At 41.1% G+C, this 14,881-nt stretch overlaps 1 protein-coding gene across 1 annotated transcript in view; it reads left to right on the top strand.

Annotated features, from left to right (window-relative positions):
• Nucleotides 1–12,416, top strand: part of LOC119412840 (zinc finger protein 385A) — a 34,451-nt gene extending 22,035 nt beyond the window's left edge. Inside the window, exons 3-7 of the mRNA XM_037679877.1 lie at nucleotides 10,043–10,211; nucleotides 10,461–10,760; nucleotides 11,508–11,695; nucleotides 11,784–11,870; nucleotides 12,008–12,416. Of these exons, the coding sequence (XP_037535805.1) occupies nucleotides 10,043–10,211; nucleotides 10,461–10,760; nucleotides 11,508–11,695; nucleotides 11,784–11,870; nucleotides 12,008–12,238 (975 nt within the window). The 3' untranslated portion in view covers nucleotides 12,239–12,416. The remainder of the gene's footprint in view (nucleotides 1–10,042; nucleotides 10,212–10,460; nucleotides 10,761–11,507; nucleotides 11,696–11,783; nucleotides 11,871–12,007) is intronic.
• Nucleotides 12,417–14,881: the final 2,465 nt, after the last annotated feature.

Here is a 14,881-nt window from a genome sequence, read left to right as displayed (position 1 = left end):
ATATCTTGTCTTATCTCATATATATTATATGGGTGTCCAAAAACTTCTTTAAAAAGTCTTCAGTTAATCCAAAATACTGCTGCCAGAGTCTTAACTGAATTTGGTAGAAGAGATTATATCTCTTCAGTTTTAGCTTCTCTCCATTGGCTCCCTGTCAAATTCAGAATAGAATTCAAAATCTTACTGCTAACCCACAAAGCCCTCAACAACCTAGCTCCATCTTATATTATAGAGCTTATTGCCCCGTATTTTCCTAACAGAGCACTTTGTTCTCAGACTGCAGGCTTACTCACGGTCCCTAGAGTTTCCAAGAGCAGAATGTGAGGAAGATCTTTCAGTTATCAGGCTCCTCTCTTGTGGAACCAACTTCCAGTTTCTGTCCATGAGGCTGACACATTGTCCAGTTTTAAGCCTTTCCTTTTTGATAAATCCTATAGTTAGGGTTGGCTTGGTATGTTGCCAAAGGCTGAGACTATAAGGGGACAAATTGAGCATGTTTCTTAAAATGAATTGTTACAATTGAATAGTTTGCATTTTAAATTATTTCTACCTTAACACATGATTCTCAACCTGCCATTGTGTATCTGTTCTTCTCAAACCCAGCTGCTCGAAACAGATGGCCATTTGTCTTGAGCCTGGTTCTGCTGGAGGTTTCGTCCTCATGAGGGAGTTTTTCCTTTCTACTGTTGCCTTCGTGCTTGCTCAATATGAGCGTCTGCAATGAAGTTAAACTCAAAACAGTCTGCTCCTCTGATAAATAATAACTTACTGTTTATGTATGTGAATGTTTCCGCACAGAGCGCTGAGATGACTTCTGGTGTGACTTGGCGCTATATAAATAAACTGAACTGAAGTGAATATTAGAAAAATATAAATAAGTTATAACAAAGAGACTTGTTTGGCTGATGTATAACAAGGTGGGTGAGGAAAGTAGGAAAGTTATGCTACTTGTGATAATCTGATATTCTCTTAAAGTGCTTCAGGACTATGCAGGAGTGCCCTGTTTTAATTCAATCGTAGCCTATGATGTGAATTATCTGGAGTCAGTGTTGTAGACTGATGATTGACATCACAGCAGGTGAAAACTTGGATCTCAGCTCCACTTTTAGCTTGTTGCAGCAGCGAGGAAGAAACAGAAATCCCTGCTTGCTTAACTTAGACTCTGTTGTTTGGAAGAATAATTTCCAGTGGCCTGCATTTAGTATCAGTTTCCATTTCTTCTGTGGGAGAAAAAACAAATGAAATGATAAATAAATGAACCCCGTGAGTTTTTAAAAGGCTTTACATTTTTGCTTGCAGATGTGTATGTTTTGTCTGGTCATACAGTGCGTGTCTCAGGTGTTTATGGCAGGTTTGTGAGTATAACAAGCTTGTTTTGCAGGAAGATTTTAATGGGCTGTAAGATTTGTGAGTGTTGGTGTGAAGCAGGAAGATGACAACAGCTCATCCTAGGCTGCTGATCAGGCACATTTTTTGCATTTCCCTTTTGACAGCCAGTGCTTTGTGAACACAAGCCAAGATGAAATTAAAGAGGTCTGGTCATGAAACTTGAGAGGAATGATTTGAGTGTCACCATTAAAGAGGTAGCCGTGTTTACAGAAGCTGGAAAGTGAATAACTCATAATGTTCGTATTCAAAGACTACTGGTGGACATGACAGATGAGTCTGGACCTTTTATAGTGTGAGGTGGCAAAGGTGTTTGCACATAACCAGAAGGAATGTTTTAATAACTTTGGCCATCTTTTGGTGGATAAAGGTAAATTTTAACAAAAATTATCTTGAATGAGAGCAACATTTATGATCAAGTAACATTTTTCATCAGTAGAAATAACTTTTCAAAGTAATGAAAATCAGTGTCTACTACTGTCAGATTGCTTCAAAGTGTCCTGAAATTTTGATGAAAAGCAACTAAACACTTAAATGATGCTTAAAAAAAAGTTATTGACCTGTAAAGCAATACTTTGAATCTTTTGAAACAGTGTTCTGCAGAAGGGTTATGAATAATTAATATCTCACATGTTGTAGACAGTGCTTTAAATGACCTCAGTGTGAAGAATTGAAGTTTATTTCTGATTCAAACAATGAGCTAACAGTCAGTCTGAGCAGGATCAAAGTGGATTTGTGTTATTGTAAAAGAGCTCTAATCTCAAATATTTTATAGCCTTTCATGCAAAGGCTATTTTATAAACCATTACTCAACCAACAATTTTGCATTACACAGTTAGACCAGAAAAAACAAACATCCATCCATCCATCCATCCATTATCTTTACCCGCTTATTCCATTTTGGGTCACGGGGGTCGCTGGTGCCCATGTCCAGCAATCACTGTGCGAGGGGCGGAGTACACCCTGGACGGGTCGCAAGTCCATCGCAGGGCCACATAGAGACAAACGAGACAAACAACCATTCACTCTGTCACTCACACCTAGGGACAATTTAGAGTTACCAATCAGCCTAACATGCATGTTTTTGGTCTGTGGGAGGAAACCGGAGTACCCGGAGAAAACCCACGCATGCACGGAGAGAACATGCAAACTCCACCCAGAAGGCCCCTGGACCGGGGTTTGAACCAGGGACCAGCTCGCTGAGAGGCAGCAGCTCTACCAGTTGCGCCACCGTGCTGCCCGAAAAAACAAACAAACAAAAAAAAAAAAAACCACAATGATATTCATTCAGGAAGTACCCCAGGCTTCCACTCTGGAGAATCCATGGTTATAGTTCTCCTAGATCTAACGTCTGCCTTTGATACTGATGAGCACAGTATTTTGATTAACAGGCTACGAGATGTAGTTGGTTTATCAGGCTTGGCACTGGAGTGGTTTATCTCCTATCTTTCTGGCAGAAAATTTAGTGTTTGTGCAAACCAGATAATGTCAGAATCCAAGCGCCTGCTAGGTGGGGTACCTCAGGGCTCAGTGTTGGGACCTATTCTCTTTCTTTTGTATATTTTCTCCCTCGGCCAAATAATAAGTCAGTTTTCAGATGTGTCTTATCATTTCTATGCTGATGATATTCAGCTATATTGTTCCTTCAGACATTCTGAACATCGCTAGTTGTCCTTCCTTGTTAAACTCTATTAGCAATATCAAACAGTGGCTCAGTGACATCTTCCTGCAGGTTAATTGCGACAAAACTGAGACCTTAATTATTGTTCCTGACAATCAAATATCTGAAATTAAGCAACACCTTGGTGTATTAGCCTCTTCTGTCAAACCAAATCTCAGAAACCTTGGCATTATTTTTTATTCTGCCATGTCATTGCAATGACATTCTCATAGATGAATCAAAATTGCTTTTTTCAACTAAGAAATGTTTCTAGGCTTAAATTTCTTGTGTCAAAAGCTGAATTAGAGATGATTATCCATGCTTTTATTACATTCTGTCTGGATTATTGTAACAGTCTTTTCATTTGCTTGACCAAGAAAGATCTTGATTGTTTGCAGACTGTTCAGAATGCTGCTGCAAGGCTTTTAACTAACACAGAGAAAAGACAGCACATAACACCAGTTTTAATCTCTTTGCATTGGCTACCGGTACATTTTAGAATTCATTAAAATTTTTTAGTTCTTTTAGAGTCCTGAGTGGTCAAGCCCCAGTCTGTATCTCCAACCTTTTAGAGCCCTACTCCTCTTCTCGGAGCCTCAGATCTTCCAGTCAAAGGCTGTTAATGGTCCCACGGACTCATTTTAAGATCAGAGGGGATAAAGCATTTAGAGCTGTGCCCCCCCAGACTGTGGAATGTGTTGCCTCTGACTTTGCACTGCCTTGATTCTCTTAATACTTTTAAAAAGCAGCTGAAGACACATTTGTTCAGATTGGCTTTTCATTAGTTCTATTTTGTCTTGTCGTACGCATGTTCTTTTATCTTTTTTCTTTGTGTTTTTATCTTTTATCTTGTGTTTTTATGTCTTGTATTCTGCAAAGCACTTTGTGGTTTCTGACCTGTAAAATATGCTATATAAATAAAATGTACTTACTTAATTACTTACAATGATATTCATACAGGAAGTACCCAGGCTTCCGGCCCTTGAGCAAGGCCCTTAAACACCCCCACCACCACCACCCCCGACCCCCCACTCCCCCCAATAATGTTTTACCCATGTCTGTGTGTTAGTTTGTCTGTTATCAATTGAACTCATAAACCAGAGGATGGGTTTTCATGAATCTCTCAGGAAGTAATTACTGTATTTATATCTATAACTGATAAACTGTTGGAGTCACCCTAATGTAAGATAGCTAGCACAGCTAATTGACATTATTCAACACAAAAAATGTTATGACTTGGTCAATTTTACAGAAGTTGAGCTATAATATTATGTGGTGGTAGCTGAGAGTAATTCCCGACACACACATTTACCAAGGCCTCACAATACTGCATGCGGTTGCGCCTGAGGTCATTTATGAGTAAATAACCATAACTCTGAACCTTCTCAGCATAAATAACTTCATTTAAAACTCTGGCATGAAAATCCATGGACAGTTTGCACGCCTTTGAGGAATTTTAGGGTTTGAGTTTTATTGGGTAGTTGTTTAAAGGCAAGTTGCTCCTGTCCCCTCTCACACTTGACTTGTCCATAGCTCATCAATCGTATCAACTTCTCCAGGCTGATGTTACTGAAAGCACTGGTTAAATAATATTTTTTCATATGTTTATCACAGAATCCTAATTCATAAGATCTGGGCCGGCACCTTAAAGTAGACACTTAACAAAAATTAAACAAAAGCCTGATATAAACAAGTCTAGCTAAAAATATGACAGTGATTAAGTGCTAAATGTTTGCTCTTTAAATGCAGCGGTGCATAAAGGACACATGCCGGCATCTGAAACATGTGTGACTGCCCTGCTTACTCTGTAAGCGGCCACTTAATTATATCTCTTCAGACCGGCATGTTCTCACATGACCTACATGAGTGCAGCATACCTGAATGTTAAGCATTTTTATTTGCTTTAGGGTCCTCATATCTGCACACTTAACACCTCTGACTTCGCTTAGGGCTCATGTATAAAACCAATCCTTCTGGAGGTTTCTGTCATGGCCGTGCCATGTGGTGAGAAGTCTTGAACCGAGACACCTGTTTGCCGACTCTCTTCTCAAAGCACACTGTGCATCTGCTGCGCTGCAGCTTTTTCCACAGAAACCTGAGAGAGTGGGTGCTGGACATTCTTTAATAATGAAGGGATGCTCTGCTTACAGTTCAGTTCTTAGCTTTCTCAGGCTGTCTGGCCTCTTACTGCAGTTTAAAGGCAGATGAGTGCTTTGTTTTTCATCAGGCTGACTTAAAGTCTTTAAATATCAGAGATTGATTGGTTAATTGTGGCCACTGGGAAGCTGGCGCTTCTCACTGCACTGTCACTGAAACACCACATGTAATTATAACAGTGTAATTCAGTGAAGGCCACAGAGAACAGGTTAACCTGTCAGTGTTCAGCTCTGCTGCAAGGCTGACGTCACATCGTGCTGCATCCTCCCACTGCTGTGCAACACCGGACACTTCCATCTCTGTTTTTCTCCTTCTCTGTTCTTGTTCTATTACCACATCCTGTTTGTTCAGTTGCCTTTTCATTTTCATTTTCCTCATCAGTTTCAGTGATTATGCTCTCCCTCTGTGGGGTTTTAGGATGTATGAACAGCTCTCAGCCTCCTTTCCTCCCCCTCTTCCTGTCGCTGCTGCTCGTTCTCAGCGCAGCAGGTTTGGCTGCTCGACCAGTTCCTATCTCCTCTCTGTGCCTTTGTCGCTTTATAGATAAAACATCAAAGCATATCCTCCGTAGGAAAAAAAAGGATTTTAGAAACATTCACTTGCGCTCATTTTCTTCTTAAATCCCCTTTCTGCTACTTCATTCGCTTAAATCCTTCTTTCCATGCCTCTGTCATCGTTTCTAACAGGCAATTGTTCATACTGTGTTGAACTAAATGTATAACCTGTCACATCAATATATAATCAACATATTCATTATAGATGTACATCATGAAAACAAATTAGTTTTGTTTTTATTTTTCTCAAATATATTTTAAAAATGCCTTTATTGCAAACAGAACATCTTTTTTTTTTTTTTCATCCTTGCAGAGTTTCACTGAGCTGGAGTTTCCCATTTTAGGTCAGCAAAACAACAGAAATAAATATACTGCACATTCTCTGCATCAACACAGGGTCCATTGACTTGGAAAGTGTTTGTATTTTTATCCCTGCTTTTGTTAAATATTGAAATTAATTTAGTGTTTAAAATCCATCTGATTTCACCATGACTGCAGCACTACATGCTGCTGCTGTTGGGGGATTTATACGGAGTGTAAAGCTTTTTGCAGCAGGGAAATATTTCCAATGAAGTGCCTAATATCTAACATAAAGATGTACGAGTTGTGGTTTTGTCCCTGGTATCAGCTTATTTCCCCCGATCCTCTGTTTCTCTTTATAGGGGTTGTTTTTCTTTAGTATCTAGCCCCATCTTCTGTTGTGTTAATGTCTTGCATCCTCTGTCTCTTTCTCTGGCATCCGTGATTACTCACATGTGTCATCACTTGGTCTAATTGGTGTTTCCTGTAGGTCTGTGTCTCTGTGTTAGTCCTTGTCCTGACATTGTTATCTGTCCACTGGTGACGCCCTGTCCCTTGTGACATCCTGTCCCTTGTGACTCCTAGTCTGCTCCTTGTGTTCATTTCCTGGTTTATGTAAGTTTGTTGCCTCATCAACCAAGTTACATGAAACAATACAAATTTGTTTTATAAAGGAACTAGTCACCTGTTGCCTTTTGTATCCCAAAAGTTGGATCAAAATCAATATATTTTCCTTACATGGTTTTTATGATTAAGTTGATGTTCAAACGCACATATTAGAGAAAGTACATTAAAAGTTACTAGAGCACAAAATGACAAGAAGTAGAATAAAACACAACCTCTTGAAGTTTTCATTTTAGTGAGGAGATTCAGAGGTTTAGTTTCTCCTGTCGCAGCTCCGTGCTGTCATTTGTGAGTAGATTTGAGGACCTTCATGTCTCCGACTAGTTGCAGGGCTGCAGGCAGCAGCAGCCCGAGGAGTAAGGTTTCACAGGCAGAGCTATATCTGCCTGTCTGTCATCACTAATCAGGATGAGGGCTATATGGGTAAGTATCACTGGCAGTTAATACCCCAGGCTTACACGGCCATCTTGGATGTGTCCCAGTAACCTTCTTCCTCAGAGCCCCCCAGACATGTGCCTGTGAGGTGCTTTATTTGGGTCCTTAAGATGTGTTTGAATTCTAATAAAACATGTATATAACTCAACACATGTGTAAGACCATGAGACCTTTTTGATGTGTGTAGTTCCAAAAGTTTGGGTCACAAAATACAAAATGAGGATGGACAAAAAAAAATCAAATTAAAAGTAAAAAATAAAGATTGCAAATGGCTAAATGTTATAATTGTTGTAAAAGATTTTAAAAATATTGTAAAAAGTTGTCATGACGGAATAAAAATACAAAAACAAAGTTCGTCAAAGCTGTTTGTGCTGCCATTATGTTCTTGTTTACGTGACTATTTTTATTGTTTATGACCACAATCTCTGCTGCTGTTATTGTGGGTCAGGAGGTAAAAAGTTGGGACCACTAAAACAAACAATGCTAACCACTTGACCCTGCACCATACCACATTTTAAACAAAATCTAAAACATATATGCGTAACTTTTCTTAATAATGACCCAGATGTAAACTCTAAACCATCACACAAGGATTGTATTTAGGCATCTTTGTGTTTCAGTGTTTTCCTGTGTCCTCGTCAGTGTGTGCTTTTGAACGTGCTTCAGTTCTTTTAGTAGCTAGCTGTCATCTGTCACTGTCAGGCTCATTTTAGATAATCCCACCACTCAATGTTCATCATCAACTCAGCAGAGCAGTTTTGGTGGTGAAGAAGGACAAGAAAATTCAGAAGCTAATCCTCTCTGACAGCCTCATCAGCACATCACACCAGCAAGCTATCAGCCTAGGCGATGCAGTCAGCTGCAGAACCCACAGAGGACTGAACCAGGAGAAAAACTGGGTTTACTGAGGGTTATGTTCGATATGGAACGCTGTACGATTAGAGCCAGGTTAAACAATGTGAAAAGAGCAGGCAACAATACACTTTAATAAGACTTTGTGAGTAAATCCTCTTTCATCTTGGAAATTCATCTTGAAAATAGCCTGTTTTTGCTGCAGTCTGAAACTTCCATCACAGTCATCCGCAGATGTTCTTTGCTTGTTTTGCTGCACAGCAGTTTTTGAGTTTTTGCCTCATCTGCATTCAAAAAGCGATCCCATAACAATAGTAAACTGTACCTTTCTTACTGTTCAGAGATCCAGCCAGTTTAGATTCCTCCTTTTTTTTTCTAACTTTTTGACTTTTTTGTCTCGCCTCACGCCAACCTCTATTTTTTTCTGGTATTTTACAATTTTTAGATCATTTATGTTTGGGTTTTTTTCACATTCTCCCTGTTGATTGTGAAATTTGTGCAAAGATGGGGAGTTGATTTGCAAATGTCTTGTCAGCAGCTGTTGGTAAATAAGAAGAGCTATGTGTTTTTGGCCTTGCTGTAGTGGGGGAAAAAATCCCATCCCTCACCTGCAACCATGAGATACAGATCATGGTGGATAAAATACAATCTTGTGTCCAAGTGACTGAAATGAGCTCAGTAAGTCAGGTGGTCAGGCTCACCCTTAGATACTTTGTCATCTGGAGGAGAGTATGGAGAGCCACTGCTCCTTATAATGAAAAATAAAAATGAGCACGTACGACTCTATGTAATGCAACTTTCCCACGCTTCTACAAAAGCCTGTTCATCCATCCATTTTCTACTTCTTTCCAGGTCACAGAGGGAGCTTGTATCTTTCTTTGGGCATAAACTCCAGTCATTAATATTTTGTGCTTGTAATTTTTTTTTTTTTTTTTCAAATTAAGTTTTATAACCTTGAAAAATAAGATGGCTGAGAATTTCTGCTTTGAGCATTTGTAAATAAGAATGCGTGTGTGTATAAAAGATTAGTATTTGTAAAATGTAATTATACAAGTTACATTTTTTTGTTAATGCCTGTTTACTAGATACAAAGCAAAAAAACTGTGTGTGAAACGCTGCGCTCGAGTTCCCTAACTTGTCTGTGAGTTTCAACTTGCACATGTGAGTTATGACAGGATGTCCTCAGGTCAACATCATTTCAATCACAAATTTAACAACCCAGTCAGAGAGCACATGGGTTGGTCCGTCTGGGGCAGCACTTTACTGAACTGCAGGTCCTGGAAGTGTAGCACATTTTGAAGATGGAGGGCGGCGCCAGCGTGGTTACACATGTGTGCACGGGCTCAAAAACCTCCACCCTGAAAGAGTGAGAGGCAGATCCTGTGACCTTCATACTATTCATACAGCTCTAACAACTGTTTGGCCGTGCTAAAATAGTTATAGGTTTTGTGAACACTGAGTTATGTGAGAACATATTTTGTATGATTTGAGCAACTGCACTGTAAAAAATACGTGAACCTAAGAAATTGCCTCTTGTGTGCAAAACTATGCCTTTTGTCATTACTTGATCCCTGAACCTAACAAGTTATTACAAACTGCTCATTTCTACTTATTGTTTGATTGCTTTATATTAAAGCAGGATTTTATACATTTTACACTCCTCTTCAAAAGGCGTCAGCTGCGGTGGTTCAGTGAGCTGATAAGGATGCCTCCTGGTCGTCTCCTTTTACAGGAAAACCTGAGGAACCTTCTCGAGGGATCGTTTAGCTTTTCTAGCTTTTGAATGACTTGGATAGATTTAGTTGGAGAGTGTCTCCATGAAGATGGATGGCTGTTAGCAACCAACCCACAGAAACACAGTGTGTGGATGGATAAACAAAGAAAAGGAGTTAAAACTATGTAGTGAATTTTCAGTGAGACAAAATTAGTATTATTAATCTTTTTGCCACCAGTAGGTGTTGTTGGATGGGCCTGTGGAATATGAGTGGCAGAAAAAGAAAAACAGAATATTGGTTGTAAAAGAGTCAAACATATTTTATTTAATCTTGTGAAATACCTTCTTTTTTTAATCCAGAATCAAGCAGAGGCCCACTATAAAGGGAACCGCCATGCTCGAAGGGTGAAAGGTATTGAGACACCCAAGACGTCTCGCCTCCAAGATGGAGACAAACAGCCCCCTCCTGCTTCGCCCTCTCCACCCGGTCTCCTGCCATGCAGCCCTGATCCTAATTATACCAAGCAGGGTGAGCTCACTTTCAAATGACACGTTAACAAATGTGCACGAGTGAAGAAACTGTCCCAGATTCACACAGATGAAATGATGAAACAGTCTGAACTAACCAGAACAGAGTTTTGTGTCCGCTTGTTTGAAACTCCACAAACCTGCAAATAAAATATAAATTAAATTAACAACCCACTTTCACAGCTGTCTTACAGAAATTCATCTGAACAACGATGATAAAATGTTAAATGTGAGATTGTTGTACTTCTAGATGACACCGAGTCCCCTCCCAGCTTCAAAGAGTCACCCCTGACCCCCAGCAGCCTCTCAGCGCAGATCCCAGCAGACCCAGAGTGTCCTCTTTTGTCGTCTGTCAGCACGCCTTTGCCGTCCTCGTCTTCATCCCCTTTTGCAGCCCTCAGTAACCCCTCGGCGGATCCAGACACGCCGTCCCCAGCCCCCAGTCCCTCTTCAGGAGAGTCAGAGGAGGAGAAAGCAAAGAAGCTCCTCTACTGCTCTGTCTGCAAAGTAGCTGTTAACTCCGTCTCACAGCTGGAGGCACATAACAAAGGTTAGTCCAGCTTTTTCAGAGCACATCTGCATTAAATATACTGCATTACAAGCTGTCAAGAGCAATAACAAAAACTCCACTGTGGCTCTTTTGAAAGGATCTTTCTGGATTTTAACTTTAGGAAACTAAAACAGGTGCATTGCAGCTGCATAAATACCTACTGTAGTTAAAACAAGGTTTGACTACAAATCTCACCAAATCTACATTAAATCCAATCTCACCCACCCAACAATGCAATTACAAAAATATTAATCTTACATTTGAACTTGATATATTTTGTATCTGGAGTTTTGGAGGTTTCTATCATCTCACTTGACACTCTGGAGGTTTGTCCAGGCATAGAATTGCAAATTAACATCGTTTTTTTTTAACAACTTGGAGGACTTTTCACCCACACAGTTTAACAAAAAAAAAAAAAACAAGTGCAGGAGCGAAGCTTGAGAGACTTTTACAGTCCCATTTCTTATATTTGAATTTGTTTGAGTAGCAGTAATAGATGGGAAATAAGTGCAGGAGATAGAGGCGCTATTCTTGGGTTTTCTGTTCCTGGTCTTTGATTAAAATGCAACTTCTGAGCTTTATTTAAAATAAGATGCGTGCAATCTTCTGGATATCTTCTATCCAAGTATATTTAATTATTTCAAAGTAATCTGGTGAAAAGCTGTTGTTCAGTGACCACTAAAGTTACAAGGCATAACTCAGTGATTGACTTTACAGGCAAACTTAATTATTTTTAATTGTTTTCAGGTACCAAACACAAAACTATCCTGGAAGCTCAAAGTGGACTTGGCCCCATTAAAGTGTACCCACGGTTGGGTCCCAAACCCAGCCCTGAGCAGGGCAGGGAGGTTTCCAATGACCCAAACTCTCAGGAACGCACCTTCCACTGTGAGATATGCAACGTCAGAGTCAGCTCTGAGCTGCAGCTGAAACAGGTGAAAACTACACAGGAGTGAATTCTTTGACTTTTACTGAAAAAAATATATATATATTTGTTCTTCATTTCTTGCTTTGACTTTGCAGCATATATCAAGCAGGAGGCATCGGGATGGAGTTGCGGGCAAACCTAATCCTCTGCTCAGTCGGCACAAGAAGCGCAAAGACTTCATGGTACAGATTCACGTTGTTACTCTCACGCTCTATATATTTCATCTCTTTCTCTTAAAACCCGCCGTTAAAGATTGATTTTTGAATGCATCCTTCGTCTCGGTTGTTTGACAGTCTGATTTATCTTGACTCTTTCAAAGGAACTTCCAAAAACCCTGGGGCCTGGACTTTTACCAAATCCTCTGGTTGTTGTTGCGGCGATGGCAGCGGCAGCATCTTCAAATCAGCTGGCACTCTGTCCTCCTGGGCTGACCTCCCGCCCTCACCACCCCCATCCCCACCTCCTACAGGGAACGCCCTTGAGCTTGCTGAGGCCGGCCCCGGGCCCCATCCGCACCGCACACGGGCCAGTTCTCTTCACCCCTTACTGACAAAGGGAAGTAAGGAGGGATCAGAAAGAAGCACACTGTGATCTGGAGGCAAACATGTGCCATCAAGAGACAAACTTTAATTTATAAAAGACAGACACATTATTTGTTATTCTGTAGAGACATCATTTTCCATCCTCTTGTTTCCCTTCATCTTTTAAGTGATAGCTCAGATTTTATCGAAGTAGGGTTGTGTGAAATATTATACACAATTAATGTCTAACCTGTTGTGGATAGCTCTTTGAACTACTTCAGTCTGGAGAAACAAATTTCTGAATCTGACTTGATTATTGCGCTAACAGCGAGTCAGAGGATCAGAGGATCAAAGTTTATTGCTGCCATCTTAAAACTTCTCCCATTTTAAAAGATTTACAGTGGTTTATGCAATTGTTATTTTATAAACCTTGGCACCACCAATAATTTCACATTACATTTATATTCAGTGGTTCGTATTGCCGGTAGTAAGTCGGACCCCTTCAGGGTGGGAGTTGGACTCTACCAGGGCTGCCCGTTGTCACCGATTCTGTTCGTAACTTTGATTGACAGAATTTCTTGATGCAGCCAGGGGGCGGAGGGATTCCGGCTCGGTAGCCTCAGGAGTCCATCTCTGCTCTTTGCAAATGATGTGGTCCAGTTGGCGTCATCGTGTCATGATCTTCAGCTCTCATTGGAGCGGTTTGCAGCCAAGTATGAAGTGGCTGGGATGAGAATCAGCACCTCCAAATCTGAGGCCATGGTCCTCAATCGGAAAAGGGTGGATTGCTCGCTTCGGGTCGAGGGTGAGGTTCTGCCTCAAATGGAGGAGTTCATGTATTTTTGGGGTTTTGTTCACGAGTGACGGAAGAATGGAATGTGAGGTTGACAAGACAGATTGGTGCAGCGTCTGCAGTATTGCGGACTCTGTGCTGGTCCGTTGTGGTGAAGAAGGAACTGAGCCATAAGGCAAAGCTCTCTATTTACCCGTCGGTCTACGTTCCTACCCTCACCTATGGTCATGAATTTTGGGTAGTGACCAAAAGAATATCGTGGATACGGGCAGTTGAAATGAGTTTCCTCTGCAGGGTGGCTGTACTCTCCCTTACAGATAGGGTGAGAAGTTCAGTCAACCAGGAGAGACTCAGAGTAGAACCGATGCTCCTCCACAACAAGAGGAGCCAGTTGAGGTGGTTCGGGCATCTGGTAATGATGTCCCCTGGGTGCCTCCCTAGGGAGGTGCTTCGGGCATGTTCGACTGGGAGGAGAACCCAGAGAATACCCAGAACACGCTAGAGAGACTATGTCTCTCGGTTGGCCTGGGAACACCTTGGGTTTCTCCCAGAAGAGCTGGTCTTAAAAATCCATCCATCCATCCATTATCTTTACCCGCTTATTCAATTTTGGGTCACGGGGGTCGCTGGTGCCCATGTCCAGCAATCACTGTGCGAGGGGCGGGGTACACCCTGGACGGGTCGCAAGTCCATCACAGGGCCACATAGAGACAAACGAGACAAACAACCATTCACTCTCTCATTCACACCTAGGGACAATTTAGAGTTACCAATCAGCCTAACATGCATGTTTTTGGTCTGTGGGAGGAAACCGGAGTACTCGGAGAAAACCCACGCATGCACGGAGAGAACATGCAAACTCCACCCAGAAAGGCCGCTGGACCGGGGTTTGAACCAAGGACCTTCTCGCTGAGAGGCAGCAGCTCTACCAGTTGCGCCACCGTGCTGCCCTGGTCTTAAAAATGTTTATTAAAATAGCATTTGCATGAATCACTGTGGCATTATTCTTAAGTGAGCACCAGCCCACTTTGCTCTCAACCACACTCAAGTTAGCTGTTGATCCAGACAGAATTAAACTCTTTATCCAAACTGAGCTTGCCCAAAGAGCTATGCACAACAGGTAAGATGTTAGTTGTTCATACCTCATTTACAGAATCCTATTTAAAAAAAATCTGAACTGTTCGTTTATCATTGAGTGATCAGCATGTTTGTACAAACAGTTTGAAGAGGAACCTGTAAACCATTTTTTTTACCAATCTTTTTCCAATGTCTACCAGTTTGCAACTTAACAGCTTCATCCCTCACGTGGTCCTCTGCATCGGACCGAACACCCTACCTCTCTTTTGTTTCTACTGTCCATCTCTGCAAATATTCATCACAGATTCGAACCGTTGATATTGTCAAACATGGAGTTAGATGTAGTAGTTGCGTCTGATGTTAGATGTGTAGTGGACTGCATCACTGTAAACCTCCACCTCCGTGGTCCATCGAGAGACATAGGTTCCCACAATTCCCAGTTCTGTAGTTTCTTGGAAACACCACGGTGTACTGTGCTTCTACATTTTAATAACTGGCCTATATTTACCTCTGTGGGAGGCAAACAGGAAGTTAAAGAGGAACAGCAAAAGGTGAAATGACACATGGGTTTAAAACTGAGCAGAAGAGTGTTAGAAGATGTAACTACTGGTGCTCCATGCAGAAGCCATGTGATCTGTCCACAATGTTGGGGAAAAGAGGCAAAATGCAGAACATAGTGTAAAACACATTTTTCTGATCGGCAATGGGAAACCACAAGTGACTCGTTTCTCTAATAATTCCCACCACTAAAGGGAACAATGGTGACAAAACTTTCAGAAAGCACACAAGTGAATATCTGTGG

This window comes from Nematolebias whitei, chromosome 7 (genome assembly GCF_014905685.2).
Source record: "Nematolebias whitei isolate Nwh7 chromosome 7, NemWhi1, whole genome shotgun sequence".
NCBI classification, from domain to species: Eukaryota; Metazoa; Chordata; class Actinopteri; order Cyprinodontiformes; family Rivulidae; genus Nematolebias; species Nematolebias whitei.
The sequence above is the reverse complement of the archived record's forward strand: the minus strand, read 5'-3'. Positions and strand labels throughout refer to the sequence as shown.